The sequence below is a fragment of the Psammomys obesus genome, unplaced genomic scaffold (genome assembly GCF_907164565.1).
Source record: "Psammomys obesus unplaced genomic scaffold, mPsaObe1.curated_primary_1811, whole genome shotgun sequence".
Lineage (NCBI taxonomy): Eukaryota > Metazoa > Chordata > Mammalia > Rodentia > Muridae > Psammomys > Psammomys obesus.
The window spans coordinates 14,005,940-14,020,874 of record NW_026589732.1 but is presented as its reverse complement, the minus strand read 5'-3'; the positions used below and the strand labels follow the sequence as shown (position 1 = coordinate 14,020,874).

The 14,935-nt window shown below is 41.9% G+C and overlaps 1 protein-coding gene across 1 annotated transcript in view; it reads left to right on the top strand.

Moving 5' to 3' along the window:
- Positions 1-14,935, top strand: part of Svep1 (sushi, von Willebrand factor type A, EGF and pentraxin domain containing 1) — a 199,822-nt gene that overhangs the window by 26,929 nt on the left and 157,958 nt on the right. Inside the window, exons 2-3 of the mRNA XM_055605403.1 lie at positions 1,729-1,984; positions 4,985-5,161. Coding sequence (XP_055461378.1) covers positions 1,729-1,984; positions 4,985-5,161 — 433 coding nt within the window. The remainder of the gene's footprint in view (positions 1-1,728; positions 1,985-4,984; positions 5,162-14,935) is intronic.

Here is a 14,935-nt window from a genome sequence, read left to right as displayed (position 1 = left end):
CTCCTCAGCTCTCTGCACTTGCATTTTCTAAGTTATACAATGGCCTCTTTCATGGTCATACCACCATCCTGAATATCCAAATGCAAAAAAGGGGGGGCCTCTGACTCCCAGTACCTCAAGAATTGTGTATCTGTCATCTCTGTGACTCAGTTGGGTGTTTAGACAGATTAGTACAGACTTCAGAGTCTCACACAAGCTTATAACATCTCCTTTTCTCTTCTCTTTTCCCTCCCCTTCTCCCCAGAGGCTCTTGTCTTGGGATTAGAAAAGCCTCACTAGTGTCATGAAGTCATCCCAGACATCTTGTCCTTCATCAAGTAGACAGCTTTAAACTGTAAGAACCAAGACATTGAAGGCTGTTGATTGAGGCTCTGGCATGTGTTTGAGGTGTCTCTCTTAACACTGTACATGCTGTCCTGACAGTCACACACACACAAGCCTTCTGTGTCTGACTTTTGGGGCTCCCATTTGATCTAGTTTGCTGTATTGCACTGGATTTTTGAAATGTGTGGTAACATACTTAAACGCCTCTTCTCAAACTGCTGGCTTTCTAGATAGTTTCTAAAGTCATTTTCAGTTTGATTTTCTTTAAAGTCAGATTTGGAAGCTTTAGTTGCAGCTCACAATAGCAAAGTTTAGGTAAGAATAATTCAATTCTAAGCAGCATCTGTTGAGTAGATGATGATAGACTTTCCTCTATATAGGTATCAGTCTTAGAATCTGAAGTAAATTGGCTTGTGAGTCTACTCCCTAAAGTAAGTGGAATTGAACTTATCTTTCAAATCATATCTTATTTTGATTTTGACAAAAGGTAAGGTATAATTGTTGCTATCCTGCCCAGCCTTCTGGAAAACAGGTAGTGGCTCTTCAATTACTGTTTAATAAACCATGTTACCTTCTAAGAACTTGCTAGAAAATGTATGTTGCCACTTCCTTGCCTTTATGCAATTATAGTGAAAAGCCACAACAGAGATTGGATAACAATGCCAGATTCATACCTGGAGTTCTTGTGCCTCTGAGGTCTGGTATTATAAAGCATCCCTAGTCTTCTAAGCTTCATCTTTGCTTCTGTTCACAGTGGAGGAATTACACACATTGTAAAACAAAATAACCTGTCCTAAAACAATAAAGCTCAAATGTCAGGCATAGTGGATCCATGTTTTCTCATGGATACTGCCAAAACCTGCTGATTTTATGCCAATCCTGGGTGGTCCAAAAAAAAAAAAAAAGAAGTATTGGATCACTTCTACATTTTGAAGTAGTGGAAAAACAAATATAGGAAGAAGGTCAGCATCATAAACGCCAGAAAAGATAGATTCTGATGATTTTTTTTTCTAGGTGGTGGTTTAGAAATACCAAGAGAGATGCAATGTAGAAGCATAAAACTCACTATTGGTTCATGTTCCCACGCCTGGAGAGTGGATAGATTAGTTTCACAGGAAGTGGTCATTACTGAATCAAAGTCATTGTGTAAATCCTTGTTCTTCATTGGCAAGATCAATGAAAATGAGGGTGACAGTGTCGTGGTTGTAACAGTGAGGATGCTCATGACACGTTTTAAGTGGTTTTGAGGCTCATTGTGCATCTGTAAAGGCATTGCAGATCTCAGTCTGTGCCTATTTCCTCCTTTCTCTCACTGACCCCTGTTTCTCAGGTACTGCCTTAGCCAGGAGACAGAGCAGAGAGGCTGGTGCCGCTCATACTGGGATCTTCCCTTTGTCTTTACAGCAAATCCTTCGACACTCTAGAGAAAATTCCACCAAAGTCATATTTCTCATCACTGATGGCTATTCCAATGGTGGAGACCCCAGACCCGTTGCAGCATCGCTGAGGGACTTTGGAGTGGAGATCTTCACGTTCGGGATTTGGCAGGGGAACATCCGGGAATTGAACGACATGGCTTCCTCCCCGAAGGAAGAACACTGCTACCTGCTCCACAGTTTTGAGGAATTTGAGGCTTTAGCTCGCAGGGCATTGCACGAAGGTAATGGAGTTTTGGTTTTTTCTTTCTCTCTCTTGTTCAATGAACTTCACTGAAGAGTGATTTCAAACTCTCACACAGCTCTTAGTGGAGCATGAAGCTTGTGAGTGCTTTGGGTGTCATGAGATACTCCAAACTGCCTGGAGATGGCATGTTGGCCTGGCAGCAACCTTGTTTTTGCTTTGTTTCTTCACAGCTGCAATGCATTTTTCCTAGAATGTCCATGTGTTCCCACCTAGATCCATGGGATGAATTGAGGTGTTTTTGGAGGCCACACAGTGAGCGGGAAGCCTTGACTGAGATCGCATTTACAGCTATCTGGACAGAAGAAGTAAACATTCTGAGCCACGAGCATCGAATCTCGCCAGAATGTTTCCAGAAATATACAGGAAGATAGGAGGCTTGACACATACTTCTTCCCTGACAACTCAGAGATAAAAAGCTTTTGTTGTAAGGGTGTTAGCCCCGAAAGGGGAGAAAAATTAGCAGATGCCTTCACCGGAGGCCTAGATGTGGCATGTTTAAGGCTGTTTATCAGTGCAGTTCTGTAAGATGAACTTGCCTGTTGTAATATGAACCTGGAGAAAAGAATGCAGGCAGATTGTGAGGTGTCGACAGGATATTTAGCCATGTGCCAAATTGGGAATGATGCTGGCAGGTTCTCAAGTGAAAAATTCAACATAAGGAGGGAATCATAGCAATAGATTTGAAGCACTCTGTGACACTCAAAGAAGCCAGGTTAGCCCTAGTGGAATTTCAAGAGAAGAGTTTGGAGTGGCCTATGAAGCCATTGCTGTGGCTCTAGAAAAAAGATTGGACTTTCAAGGGGTTGGAGAGGGAGATGCTAGCTAAGCTTATTGGAGCAGGGTGGTTGAGTGAGTTTGGGGAGAAAACCAGGCTTAGATTTAAATCCTAGGCCTACAACTGAAGTTTATTTTTTAAACACTAAGCCATGAAAATTCAAAATTCTTGAATTTTGTTCCTGATTTTATCCTCTATCAAGTGAGTGACTTGGGGGCAAATTATCTATTATCTAACACTTCTTGGGTTTCTGGTCAATAGGACAGAGAATGAGAGTAGCGCTTACTTCACAAGCTTGTTACGGGAGTAAAGTAGGCTAAGGATAAAAAGCAACTAAAAATTTACTGATGGGGCCTGCAAGATGGATCACAGGGTAAAAGGTGCTTGAGGATAAGACCAAAAACCTGAGTTTGATCGCCAGGATCCACATGGTGAAAAGAGGAAACCAATGTATACCCACATATACTCACTAAATAAATGCAATAAAAAAGAAAACTACTGCTGACATATGTAAAGTTTCAAATAACTGTTTTTCTTGCTATTAATTACTTATTAAATATACATGGGAATGGGTCATTTGTTACTAATTGCTTCAGGCAGTCAAGTATGGGTTTCAATCTTCTCTTTCAAAGTAGGAATTATGTAACAATATGTACTGCCGTTTTTGTTTTGTTTTTGTTTTTTTTCAAAAGGATGAAATCTCTACATCTCAGCCAGCCTCCAGTGTGTAGTACATGGTCAGATGTAACTGGCAGTTCCTTTGTTTCTCCTTTCCTAGAGACATGCTATGTGAGAAAGCAGGGAGGTTACAGTTGGGGATAGTGGGTGTGACTAAATGAGAGTACGAAGTTATGGGTGTTATGATGCCGTAGCAAATGAATGGCTAGTCCAGTTGTTTCTCTGATGCTCTGCTTTTACTGGAAAGATATAACACTGTCGAAGGTGAGCCTGATACTCTGTCCTCCATCTTTTTCAATTTGGATGAACCTACTTTCAGCCTCCAAACTGTCCGTATTTCTGAACACTCTTGGTAGTTTCAGACTGCAGAATAGATTTCCATTTACAAAACCTCCCACTTACTCCTCTCCAGGGACCAAATGCTACTGTACCAGCTTTGGTAGCCGGGCTTTTCTTGCTCCCTAAGGTTCTCTTTTGCCAACAAACCTCTGGTCCAGTTTCTCAGAACTAACTCCCAGGGACCTCTGTGCAAATCTTTCACCCATAGCACAGTCTCCAGGCTGAAGGTTTAATATGGTGCCTGGTTTTGCTGATCTCTTTCCCTGAGGCTGAGTCTTCCCCTAATTTTTGTATCTAGTTGCCATACATACTTAACACATGAGGTCAGATGTTTCACATTTGAGGCCATGTCTCATCTCCTTCCCAGATCTTCATCTGCAGACTGTCTGTTTTGCCAGCAGTCACCTGCTTGCATTCTTTCTAGGGGCCCATCCCTACATCTGGACTTAGCAGCCTGAGCCTAGCACTGGAATTCAAGCTAAGATCTTGCAACATCTTCAGCTGGAGATGTACTCTAATCCCTTGCTCCATTCTAGGCTGTCCACCAGTGTTAGGCACCTGCAACCTTAACCAAACCTTAAGCCAGTGTCTAAATGGTTCTGCTCGGGGATTCCTGGCAGGCTTTCTTCTAGCTCCTGCCTCAAATACTCAGAATGGTCTCTCTGCATAATTTGTGTTCCTGCATGTAAAACTGAGAATCAGACTGGATTACAGTTGTGTTACTTAACTTACACGGTGATGTTCTTGAATCAGATAACTACAGCCAGCACCCTTAAGAAGTAGTCAGGATGGTGGTTTTATTTCTAAATTGGACAGGATCTGCAAAGTCTGGCTACGGCTGCCTGAACTCATACGGAGGTCAGGGAATGCTGCTATTGGAAGCCAGGGGGATGACCTGAAGGACCAAGTGTGTTCATAACACACTACATCTGGAGATTCCATTCTGCTGTGTTTCATTTCTGCCTGACCCTGTGTGGCCTGCAGCACGTAGAATGAAGTCCCAGACTGAAATAACTGAATTGGACAAAACTAACACCCTGAGTGGGTGGAGGTGAGGGAACAGTGGGAAATCAGACAGACCAGAGGAGCTTTTTTCTCCAGTTTGCTCTCGATTTGTAATGACTGGAGAATGTAACAATCAACTGTTAGCTTTAAAAATTGCCTGATATTTTATATTCTTGGTAGATCTACCTTCTGGGAGTTTCATCCAAGAGGATATGGCCCACTGCTCTTATCTCTGTGAAGCTGGAAAAGACTGCTGTGACCGAATGGCCAGCTGCAAATGTGGGACCCACACAGGTCAATTTGAATGCATCTGCGAGAAGGGCTATTACGGGAAAGGTCTACAGTATGAATGCACAGGTGAGCCTCTGGTTTGGGTCAGTCTCTATCATTTATCTGTTGCTGTGTGACAAATGAGCCTGGAACTTTATGGCTTCAAAAGTGTTTAGGGCTGCTCATGAGTCTACCAGGAGACTCCTTTGGTCTCAGCTAAGCTGTCATTAGCCATGCAACGGTTAGGATCTTAAGTGGGTTCTCTGAGATGTTTTGGAGTTGGCTGACTGTGGCCTGGTCTAAAATGTCTTCTTATGAGACAGTGGAGTCTGTCTTACATGAGGCTTTTCATGCCCCATCAGGCTAGCTTGGACTGTTGAGGAAGTGCTGGTAGTGGTAGGCTGACAGGATGAAGAATGAGCGCTTGCAAAGCCTCAGAACTTGGAGGGAGAAGATTTGAGATTTTTTTTTTTTAGTCTATAGTTACTCTGACTTCTAGGTGCCTAAAGATAAAATATGCCTCAGTCTGGCCATGAGACTGAAGCCAGTGGGATTCTGGTCCCTGATCCTCTGTTGGATTGTCACGAAAGCAGCAGCACACATGCAATGACCTTTTCGCTTGTCCACAAAAGGAAATGAAAAGGTTGTGAAAGCACTGCCGCTGGAAAAAACCTCACTCCATTCACATTTTAAAATCTACTTCTCCACATGCTCTAAGCAGACCTAAACAGTCAATAATGGGATGGTCTCAGGAATCTTGTGCTCTGCATTATATCTTAGGTATAACTAATATTTATAAGTAATCTGTAGTTTTTCTGTATAGAATTGTGTCCTTGCTTATATTGATTTTAACCTAAGACAGTAGCATACAGATTTCTAGGATGCGTTGTTTCGAAAACTGAATTTCCATGGAACTTGTTTCCCACCAAGGCCACCTAGGATCAGAGTTCCTGCTTTCCCTGTACTATAAGGTTGCTCATTGACTTTTTTTTTTAATTCATGTAACATTGTTTTGCTCTGGTGTTTAGTTTAGAGACCTGCAATGCATCACAAACATGGATCTCCCTTGCTCAGCAACTGTTCTACTTGTTGTGGGTTATTAATATTTATTGTTGACTTATCTTTTAGTTAATCAACAGCTATTCCTAAACCAGCTGTGTACCCAAATCACCATACAGGGACTGGGATTTATTTAAAAACCTAGAGCACAATGCTGGGCAATAGTTACTCCATCCTAAACTTACACGCCATTATATTTGCTTTTAGTCATATCTTAGGTCCCGTTCATCCCTCCTCATGGTTCTAAGACCTCTTTGCTCCTCCTCTCTTTTTTCCTTCTCCCCCTCTGGACCAGGATGTTCCATTCTGTTCTCCCCATTGCACAGCTATGGCTAGTTGTTTTATTGACAACACAGAGAACAAATGATGGCATGTTTACCCAAACTTGAGACAGGTGATGCTTAGAATAAGCATCACAATGCAATGTCTGGATTGAAACCAGATAATGGGGTAGAGAAATTAGCATTTGAATGAACAAGGATAAATTGCATACATTCCATAAGAACATTATACCAACATCTTCTTCTTTCCTTTCTTCCTCCATTCAATGGGACACTGTCTCTGTGTCATTTTCTAACCTTCTTTTATTTTTGTTCATCCTCATCTTACTTCCTTCATATATCCTGCCTCCCCTGGCTCTGGTGCCAGATGGCAGACACATCCTTGCCAGGTCTGACCAACTGTGTTCAAACAGCAGAACGGCTACTTTATTGGACTTATTCCCACTCCCCCCAACAGGATTTCTCCACTTAAGCGAAGGGTAAAAGGATCAAGCCTATGAACTGGGCTGGCATGAAGCCTCTTCTTGAATTTCCTTTCTCTCAGATCTTCCCACATTCTCATCTGCAGCTCAGCTTGGCACTTTCCACAACACCCCTTCCCTTACTCTTCTCATCTTAGCCTACCAAACACGGGCAGAAAATCTTATTTTTGTTGCTTGATATGTGTGGTCAGTGTGTCTGCCTTCCGTGTGGTCCCAGACTGAACTGTTTCCTGCCAATAAACTGCTGTCATCACTGTGTGGCTGCCTTACTGCCAGCATCAGTCACTAGGGGACCCAATCCCCATTGCTTCAAGGCATTAGAATCCTGCAGTCCACAGGTTAAGTTGCAAGAAGTAAGAGGAGACAGTTCACAGCCCTCTATCCCCACTGGAAATTAAATGCTGAAAGGCACAAAATTCTACAACAGGCAAGAGGCTGAGTGTCATTGGAGTGTCAACAAAAGGGATTGGAAGCCTTCTGTTGTTCTTTCCAGCGAAGACCATTCACAGAACGGTTAGTTGTTTTTTTTTTTTTTTTTTTTTTTTTTTTTTTTTTTTTTTTTTTTTTTTACCTATTCTCTTGAATTAGTAAGCCACCATTTGATGCTTTCTGACAGACAGGACCAAAATCAGATATAGGTAAAAATGCATATTCTCACCTTCAGCTATTGTCTTTAAGAGATAATGGAAGTGGGGTTTGAACTCTGAGATACACACTGTGACTTTTCATAGTTGGAAGGGAGCACTCATGGTTAGCTGCTCTGGACCAAGAGAAAATAAGCTGAGAGAAAAATTTCATGATTTCTATAGCATGAAAGACTCCATGCCGGACTTGTCTTTCCAAAATTCAGAGAGAAATATTAGGTCTGTAGTATCCAGTACTGAAGACTTGAGAGCAAGGAATGCAATTTAGACTCTATTTGATCAACAAATGTTATGGAGCAGCTTGTTCAATAAGAAACCCAAAGCCATGCTCACTGCCTTTGAGTCTACACCATAACCAAATAGATCAATTTTTAACGGAGAAATGGGTCATATCACCTTCCTGTTTGGGTCTATCATGACAGGGAAGGCACAATGGCAGGAATGTAAGGCAGCTGGTTACAGGGTGTCACAGTCTGGAAGCAGAGAGTGATGGAGCTGGGGCTCACTCTTACCTGTTTGTTCAGCCCAGGAAATGATTCAGTCTGCATGTAGAGTGTGTCTCTCTACCTCAATTTACCTAGCTCAGAAACTCCATTACAAACATCCCCAGTGGTTTGTCCCCATGGCAATTATAAAGCCCATCAAATCAAAAATCAAGATCAATCATCACATCTAACATGTAGAAAGCCCCACTAGGTTCAATCTCTGCCTTAAAAAAAAAACAGTCATGAAAAAAAGAAATGGGTAAAAACTTAACTTTGATGTCAGAATCTTCTAGACTAAACTCACAACTGAAACCTTAGACATCTGTATTTTTTCCGTGCCTGCCTGATCACTACCAAATCCCCTAACAAAAAAGCATGTGGCACAACAGTTTTTACAATGTGGTTGATATATCTGAAGGAAAAACATTTACATTTGGTTGAGGCTTGGCAACAATAAATTAAAGGCAACATACAACTGATTTGCTAGAATAGCCATTTTAAGATAGATATGTCATCAAATCGGTTTTGAACAGCCAAGAGAACGCTTGTAAACCCAAGTGGTTGCAGCTGTTCTGGATTCCCTAAGAAAGGCATGGAGTACAAGGCCAGTAGGCATCTTGAGGACACAGCTTCTCTCCAGAGACTATTTCAGTGAATGTGGAATGAACCAGCTGATACTGTACCTCCATTCAGGCCAAGGATGAGATCCCTACATAACTTGAACAACATACTAGCTATATTATATTTCTTCAAAGGAGGAAACCATACAGAAATAGAAATATGCAAATATTTATGTAGGAATATCTTGTTATACATGTACTTAAATGCATTTAATGCCTAATCCCCACCCTGTACATACGCGCGCACACACACACACACACAGTTTCCTCCTTTATAAATATTACGTCATTCCTTTGGAAAGAGAAGACAAAGAATTCTAGAAATTCTTGCATGGAAAAAAAAATATTTGGAAACTTTGTCCCCTGAGCAGAGCTTAGCTGTTCCCTCTTCCTACCATCCCCCAAAAGGATCCTTAGTGGTACTTAGTGATGGATTTATAAGGTGTAAGGAATGTGTACAACAAATTCCTCTTTGCTTTTATGAGAGAACATGCTAGTGCATAGACATGGCTTCCTGTCAGCTCAAGGGGAGAACATTTGTACCTGCTCCCTAGAGCAAGTTTCCACTCACTGAGGTGATCAGCCCTGAGGACACTTCCCAGTCAATTACAATTATGTAGCAATAAAACACAAAAATCAGACCATGAGTATATATTGATATGTATTAAATCCGTTTCTGTTGCTGTGGTGAAATACCATGACGGAAACATCTTACAGAAGAAATCATTTATTTTATTTTTGGTTATGGTTCCAAAGAGAGAATGTGCACTGTGGGCTTCAGGGGGGTTTGGTGGGGGTAGTGGTGGCAGGAAATGGGACAAGGTAAGACTATAAAACCTCAAAGCCTGTCCCTCAGTAACAGCTTTCTAACAGGCTTTAAGCTTCTTGAAGAATCCATAACCTCTGCAAACAGTGTCACAAACTGGCATCCAAGTGTAACAAATGATTCTATGAGATCATTCTCACTATAGATGGGATGTATCATAAAACTCTAATGACAATGTATTTTACTCTGTAGAAATATGCATAACAACATACCTAGCAGCCTAAAGCTCTCAAGAATATAATTGCAACCAATTCTGCTTTCATTGTGAAATATTACTTCCCTTCCTCAGCCCCACTGCAAGCAATTCTTTTCATTTACAGTGACAAGAAGACAAAGGAAAACATTTAAAAATTTGCTAAGCCATGTGGTCAAGCATTATGCATCATGTGCCAAACAATTGAAAATCTGTGTATCCTTTATTGATTTTCAAGTAGTTTGATAGAATTTCTCAGCAGGATTTTGAAGAACAGTAATAACATTGTGTTGATGTTTTAAGACAAAGATACTGTATCACTTTCAAATAAAACTACTGAAATGCAAGCAGTATGGGAGATTTGATTTGATTCTGTTTCCAGAGTTTTTTGGTAAAAAGCATACAATTGTTTGGTATGGCCATATTGGGAAAAGGAATAAAGACTTACTAGACCCTAAATGCACATTCTGGTTACTGATATGAGCTTTTGTTTTTATTTTTATTTAACTTTTTGTTGATTCTTTGTGAATTTCACATTATGGACCCAAATCCTACTCATCTCCCTGTCCCTTTCTACCCACCCTCCAACCTTGCAACCTCCCAATCCCCTTGTCCTCAAAAAGAATCTTGTCGTAGAATCTATAATGTGTCACAGTGTGTCCCACAGTATACCCTTTTGTCCAAACATTTTACTTACATATGTTCATTGTAACAAGTCATTGGTCTGGTTGGAGGCCTCTGGCTTCTGCTACACCATCAATACTGGATCCTCACTGGGACTCCTCTTGGATATCCTTTTGTGGCCCTGTGTCATGGAGATCCTGCTGCACTGAATCTGCAAGACTGGTCCCTTCACAAGCTCCAGCAGTTCATAGATGGTATAAATGTTTGGGTGGGCCAACTCAAAGCCCTAGATCTAGGCCTGGGTGAGTCCACCATGAGCTCTCCCATGAGCTTTCTTATTTTTATTTTTTATGTTTAGAGAGAGGGAGAATTGGGGCTGGGCAAGAAGTATGCACAATTAAGCAATTCTGGTCCAGGTGTGGTCTTCCTGATGATTGTCTTAGCTCTGGTCCTGTAAAGTGAGAAATTCCTTCCTGCTTGAGGGAAACTGATGGGTCTTGAGAATTGCATTTCTCTGGAGCCAGTGTATTCTGGAAAAAAATCAGCATGACTCAAGGTAGGGAAACTTGAGGACAATGCCTGACATTTGTGCCATTGGCCAAAGCAGAGGAGACTGACAGACACTAAATTAAATATCAGGCCTCCATGCTGCATTTAGTTGAGTGGTAGGTGCTTCCCAGTAAAAGCAGCCACTGAGTGGCTGCTTCAATCACTCAATACACTCATTTGTGAGCAAGCACACTTTCAAATACACAAATACCCCAAGACAAGTCCAGCCACAGTCCTCAGTAAGCTGACTGAAAGAACAGAATTAAAAGTGGGAAGCAGAGAAAGGAATAGGGACAAAGAGATCCTTCGAACCCCACATCAGTCCTGCTGATGGGACATCAGAGTTTAAACAAGGATGTACACATTCAAGCAATTGCAGCATAGGTGTGGTCCTGCCCAGTGCTGACCCATTATCTGGGCTTTAGTCTCATGCTGTAAGCTGGTCTAACAAGTTGTTAAAATTGTGTATCCTTTTTGAGGAGACAAGTTCCCCTTCTGGATGTTGCCTTCTCCTCCCAACATGAGATTCCTGGGCAGATTTCCATTTCTTTGGCATCTGTTATTTTAATGGTCTTATAATAAGATTGAAACCCGGGGGTCTATGTCGAATATCTTCATTTCTGCCAGGCCTGTTACATGCTATGTTATGTTGTTTGGTCTGAATCCTTGGAGTTCCTTCTGACTTACATGCCAAAGGTGGTATCAGTTATCTGTCATCCAAAAAATGCTATTAATGGCTTATCAGATGATAATTCTCTTGGGTCCCTTTTCAACTTCATTGAAACAGAAGAACTAGAAAACATTTAACTTAGAAAGTGAAGTGGTAGTGTGTTATTATTAGCATTGGTTCTCAGTTTTTGAGAAGGCCCCAATGGGTTTTACTAAATGGGGTACCTGTTTGTGTCACTCTTGCCAGTTAAGTCCTCGAGTTCTGCTGTGCAACACAGTTCCTGGAGTGTGGGTGGGGGGTGGCTTCCAGGGCCTTGTTTATTGATTTAAAAGGAGATTGCACAGTGGCCACCCACTATGGTAACAGGAAAGACAAGGGCAAACAGTGAGTGAATCTACCCTTTAGATCAGTTTTGTAAAGGTGACTTACTGAATATACTTTGAGAGGGCAGTGGACCAGCTGGCAAAGAGCACTGTCTATAGTATGAAGGAATGGACCACAAGTTTCCGTTTGAGAGAAATGCCTTGGTGATTAGGGTAAGTTTCTTTTGAGCACTTTCATAGGTAGCTTCAGTTGTCAACAGTTGCCACACCTGAGGAGAGGGAACCTCAGGTCAGAAATTGCTTCTGGCTGATTGGCCTGTAATGTAAGCATGTCTGTGGAAGTAATTTCCTCATTGCTAATTGATACAGGAGGGGCCATCCCACTGTGGGCAGGGTATTCCTACACAGACAAGCCTGGGCTGTGTAAAGAAAGGTAGCTGATTGTGCGCCTAGAGCAAGCCAGTGAGTAGCATTCCTCCCAGATGGTCTCTGCTGCAGTTCCTGACTCGGGTTTCCTGCCGTGAGTTTGTACTGAAACTCTTGCTCTAGCTTCTGAATAAAAAGGACTATAACCTGAACACTAAAATAAACCTTTTCATCTCCCAGGTTGTTGTTTGATCAGCTCAGATCTAGCACAAACTAGAACACGCAGTTTACTGCTGTGTAATGAATGCCTTGAGAAGCACAGTCCAGATCATCTGGTGTTCTGCACCTGCTCCGGATGTTAGTGTGAGCCAGGGCAAATTCACTTAATATCCAGGTCTAGGCCATGCAAACAAGGGCAGTCCTACATGAACAAAGTTCAGTCTTGGTCCAAAGGCTGAGCCAGTGGGCTCTAAGCTGCAGCTCTGCTGTGTCACATTGCAGGATTACACGACTAACAGTTTGCGATTCCTGGATCTTGCTTGTAAAAATTCCTGATGGAGACTAGCTCTATTTCCTGGACTCTTATTAACAGTCTCCTCCACAGGAAGTATGCATTTCTTTCAAAAAAAAAAAAAAATGGAAGACAGACTGAAAGGTCTTAGATGGGGATTCAAGGAGAAACTGGGATAGATGGAGCTTATTAGAAGAATTACTGATGCCATGGACAGACAGCCAACAGTATGGTGGGGACTCTGAAGACATTGCAGGCCCAGACACCAAAGTCAAAATGGAGAGAACTCTGAACAGAAGAAATTGGGGCCCATGGGGCAGAAGTGAGGGTCTCTTTTGCCTTTCTAAGGATGGGGGAACTTTTACAGCACATGACTGTCTCCAGGCTCTGATTCCCAGGCAGGAATCAGGGTATCAGGCCAGAAGCCAGCTGTGTGGCAACCAACTTTGATATAAATTCTAATAATTGGGAGTCCCTTAACTAGAGATTCACAAGTCATGTCTTAGTAGAGTGCCTATGGCTATCTGTGAGTTGGGAAGGCCAGCTGCTGTGGTACTGTGGCCTGAGCAGCAGCTGGATTTTAACATTATATTCTTATATCCCAGTCGTTGCTTATATTTTGAAAGAAATAGAGGAATGATATTACAAGATAATGACGGGGAGGGAGAGGTACAAATGATAGTGGGTGTCAATTGACTCCGGCTGACTTCTAAATTGGACAGAGACAAAGGTGAGGGTAGACGAAATTGGACAGAGGTGAATATGAGGGTGTGCCTCCTCTTCTTCAGAGGGGAGTCTGATCTTGCCTTTCAGACAAAGGCTAGCAGCTGCACTTTTCACATCAAGAGGATGTTGAGTCCAAGTAGCCTGCTAGGCATTGTTGGTTATTTTTAGAATTTTGAAATAAATAAAACTACAACATTAAAATAAAAACTCAGGAAGACAGCTCTGAAACACCAAATGTACACTCTTAAATTGACCATATGTGTTTTATAATCTTAGAAGTAATTATAGGTTTTATTATGAAAATTATTTAAATTTTAAATGTTTTAACACAAAAAGATATATATTTCATGACAGTGCTAGCTAGCAGACACAGAAAGATTGACAATAGACAGGTGATTTATGTGGTAGCAACCTCTGGAATAACACGTAATCATTTTGAATCCTTGACACAAACATTATTTTTGGAACCTAGCTGAAAGCTGCTAGATTTGGGAAAAAGCAGCACACAGGCACAGAGGTCAGAAGACAAGAGATTTCAGAGGGTAAATTTTGTGGGTGAATATCAGTCCCTGAAAAAGGCTAAACCCATTTAAAGTGACATTTAACCATTGATGGGGCAAAGGGTAGCCTTTGGAAGAGCCTTGCTGTAGAGGAGGTGGCTAGTTAAATTCCCTCCTTCCTTTATTTTAAAGGTGACTCAAGGGTACATGGAAATGGATCCTTGAGGGACGAGCAAGTTGATGCAAAGCATTCTTGGCATTTGTATCAGTTACTTTCCTGCTGTGATAACATACTAAGACCAAAAGCAACTGAAGGTGGGGGTAGAAGGGCTATTTTGGCTAAAGTTCAGAGGGAGATAGAGTTCATAGTGGTGAGTAAAGTATGGCAGGATGGTGGGAGCAGGAGACTGGGTCATCATATTTCCATGTACACTCAAGAAGCAGAAAGAGACAGAGAACAGGAAGCATGGCAAGACCATAAACCCTCAAAATCTACCCCCATATTCTGTAACCTTCCCAAGCAGCTTCATCCACTGGGAACTTGACCCACTGCATGGGCCTATGGGGGAAGCTTCTCATTTAAACCTCCATATCACTATTAATTCTCCTAACAAATGCCACACCTCCAACAGTCTCCTCAGTGTCCCATTGAAAGCTTCTTCAGACAGTTGTCAAAGGAAAGCTGCTTGCAAGTAAAGCATGTCCTTTAAGAGCCATGTAAATGTCAATGCTCTAGAAATGATCTCTGCCACATCAGCGTGCCACTTGTCCTGTCTTTGCCTACTCAGTTTCCATATTTGCAAAAGAAGAAACAGTTCTAAAGAATTCGAGAGACCTGTTAAGTGACATTCCACAAGGTGGATTTGACACTCAAGGCAGAGAGACCTGCAAAGAGGAAAACGCTCCCACAGAGTGAGAGTATAAAGTATCCAGAGGGATCTTTGTGCAGGAAAGATCCTCAAAGGTGAGAGTGGAGATTGGCCAGAGAGACCATTGCAGAGA